Source organism: Branchiostoma floridae, chromosome 1 (genome assembly GCF_000003815.2).
Source record: "Branchiostoma floridae strain S238N-H82 chromosome 1, Bfl_VNyyK, whole genome shotgun sequence".
Taxonomy (NCBI): domain Eukaryota; kingdom Metazoa; phylum Chordata; class Leptocardii; order Amphioxiformes; family Branchiostomatidae; genus Branchiostoma; species Branchiostoma floridae.
The window spans coordinates 2,204,333-2,207,634 of NC_049979.1; the positions used below are offsets into that span (position 1 = coordinate 2,204,333).

A 3,302-nucleotide genomic window follows, 5' to 3' on the forward strand; every position below is an offset into this window, starting at 1 on the left:
AGTAACAAAGCTCACTAACCCCGGGGTTGGCATGTTCCGGGCGCCCAGGGCATGAACACACAGGGGTTGATCATCTGCAGCACAGAGCCGTCCGGCTGGACCACCTGCTGTACCGAGGAGTCACACTCTGGGTACACACAAGTCAGGCCGCTAGCACACCTGTACGTACGAAGGGAACACACGTCAGGCCGCTAGCACACCTGTACGTACGGAGGGAACACACGTCAGGCCGCAAGCACACCTGTACAGCATGCACATGCACGTAACGCTAGATTCCCTTTATCCGCGAGATAACCTATATCCGTACGTTGTATCAAAAAGGGGTATCTATGGGGCTATCACGTCGACGGATAATGTTTTGAAATCGCAACTTTTTCAAAATACTGCAATGTTTGAAAGAAATTAGTGTCTGTGTGTGTTTGTGTTTCCGGATGTTTGTAGTCAGCATAACTCAAGAACCCCCTGATGGATTACAATGATATTTGGTATGTTGGGAGACGACTCAAAGTCAAGGTCAATTTTGGGCCCCCTAGTATACTGCAGCAGAACTTCCATTTTTTTATATCTTTTGACCCGGATATGCTGTGGTCTTGTTCACACTATTTTTCCCGAAGTCTACTTATCCACAACCCTCACGTAGGGCCTGTTGGAGGCTAAGTACCCACCCGGTGTGCCCGTTACCGCAGCTCTCCCCTTCCAGGCTGGCGCACACGTCACAGCAGCCGCACACGTCACGGGTCAGCTCGCAGTCCGAGGGCGGCTCGGGGCAGGTGAAGTCCGCCTGCAAGGGTGAACGGATGCATCTGTATCTGTATCTGTAATTTATGTCATACCTGGGCCGCGATAACGGTCGATACATGTGTTCCGGCCTGTATACAGGCTTCGAAATTTTATCACACAGGCTTCCATCGAACAATTCGAACGGTTTCCGTGCACGCCAGCGCGGCGCGGTCGAAAATTCGAATACCTGATTCGGACGTTGGGACATTACTGTTGAAACAATTTTTGTTCGTGGGCACAAAGTTCCTCAACTTCTAGCGCATTTCGCATCGAAACATGTGTTTTCTCAGGTGGATATGACATAAATAAATACAACACGGTGCATTCCGCATCACCCTTGGTACAAGCCCTCCCGTCCAACTTTTAAAATCTACATCCCTAACTGTATTTTAAAAGCAATAATTATAGGTTGTCCTAGCGGATAAAGGTAAACTAGCGTTACATATGGCAATGATCAACAAAAAGTAACCTGCCTGCATGTGGCACGGGCAGTACAAGGACAGCGAGTTGGCATAGCCGACAGCTATCAGGAGCAGGAGCGCGACGGGAGCCATGGTTCCTCTCGTACGGCTGGAAAGGTTGTGAGAGAAGTAGTGAGAACGTTCGCAGGTGTAACCAGGTGTGGGGACAGGTGTTTGTTCTGTACGGAAGCCGGAGGTAGGGCTGACGTGCAGAGCCAGAGGAAGGCGTTGGCCTTACGTTCATTTTTGTCAAACTCACCCAGAGTCAACTTCTGACCGTTACTCTGGAAAAAAACTTGATTATCTCTCAAATCAAGTCGTAAAGCCATGATACAGATTGAGCTATAGTTAAACAAGCATATAAAAGCACGCCAAAAGCAGGTATTCAAGCAACTGGAAATGATTTTGGAAAATCATGTCCAGTTGCTTGAGTAACTGCTTTTTTGGCGAATCTAATTGCCGAGATGTCAGACCTTCAACGACCAAGCAGCTGGCATCATTAAGTTCCTACAGTGGTCATTGTGGCCTGTTTCAATGTATGCGCCATTGGCAGATTCGAAGTGTATAATGTCGACCGGTACCTATGGCGGGATTGTTTTATCGGTCGTTCAACCAACATGCCACATCAGGTCACCACCGGATGGCCGGGGCAAGTCCAGTTGTGGAGATCAACGGCGACGAATACCGACTTTTTAATACCGACTCTAATAAACAAACCGAAGCCATGTCGCTTTACACAGGGAGACAAACAAAAGCACAAACAAACAAAAAAATATCCAAAGAAACATGCAATCGATATGAAATAAATGACATCACAAGAATAATGTTTCTCCAAAAAATTCCGTCGTGTTATCTTTTTTTGTAAAATCCTCTTCTTTGCAACTTAAATTTTCACATGAAACATTTGCAAATTCCAAGAAAATCATCGATAAGGTGACAAGCACCTCAAGACGGCAATATGAGTCAAGCTTCACACATCTGGTTATTGGGTGGGCCGACTACTCACTCTTTGCAGCCAGGGGCTGAATTGCGAGGAGCTTACATTAGGCGGGGCTAAATCGCAAGGGTCTGGAGCGAGCTGCCATTCGGCGCCACTCAGGTGACCTCAATACGACAGTAATTGCCCCAGGTGCGGCCAAGGTACTGTAGGTTTTTGAACCGCTCACACCGCACCATCGCACGTGTGGCGGGTTCTTTAACGTGCCCGGGGTATGGCTCTCCCCAGACTCGGGACCTCCATTTAACGTCCTATCCGAGGGACGACTCATTTTCACTTGATTAAAGTGAGGAAAGTCGTGTAAAGTGCCTTTCCCAAGGGCACAAGATCGGCAGCACGGCAGGCGGATTCGATCCCGCAACCTCTCGGTCACGAGGCGAACACAATACCACTGTGCCACGCGGCCCCACCCATCTGCTTGGAGATTACACAACGCCTACACCCCAGACCATCTGAGCACACAGACCTGGACACGGGCGCTTCTTTACGCAAACACTGAAGCCGCACAGACGTAAACATCGCCTGTCTCTATCTCCGCCGTCTGAGGGGGGCCGTCAGGAATGGAGGTCTCCAAACTGTGCACGGGTTGGCTCTGCGTGGTCCTCATCGGTAAGTGTTTCATCTTGCAGTGCCGGATATTTGATGCGTCAGACTATATAATAACATTGCTGATAGGTGGAGATCACACTTACGGCTCGGTCACATTCGTAATTGGTCATCGTAATTCTAATCTCCAAGCAATAAGATAAAAGTATCAAAAGCTGACAAATGGATTGGAGTGTGTATTGGCTACATAAGGATCTGCAGCAGAACTCACTGATGAATGCACACTCCTAGGCCGGCTATACTCTTTTAACAGCTTTTGATTAATATCTTATGCTACCGTAGGATCTGCTTGGAGGTTAGGCCATCGTACGATTTTGATGCCGTGGAAATACCAAGCAGGCTAGGGTAGATCTAGCCGCCAACAAGGGTATAATTTTAATACAGTATTTCCCCATATCAAGATAGTTGAGTTCTACAGGACACATGCACGATTTTCCTAATCTCCAGGCAGATCCCAC

General features: G+C 48.2%; 1 protein-coding gene across 1 annotated transcript in view; it reads right to left on the bottom strand.

Moving 5' to 3' along the window:
- The window catches only part of LOC118422318 (cysteine-rich motor neuron 1 protein-like), a 5,050-nt gene extending 3,648 nt beyond the window's left edge, over nt 1-1,402 (bottom strand). Inside the window, exons 1-3 of the mRNA XM_035829840.1 lie at nt 1,254-1,402; nt 666-781; nt 20-159 (exon numbers count right to left, since the gene is read on the bottom strand). Of these exons, the coding sequence (XP_035685733.1) occupies nt 20-159; nt 666-781; nt 1,254-1,334 (337 nt within the window). The 5' untranslated portion in view covers nt 1,335-1,402. The remainder of the gene's footprint in view (nt 1-19; nt 160-665; nt 782-1,253) is intronic.
- Nucleotides 1,403-3,302: the final 1,900 nt, after the last annotated feature.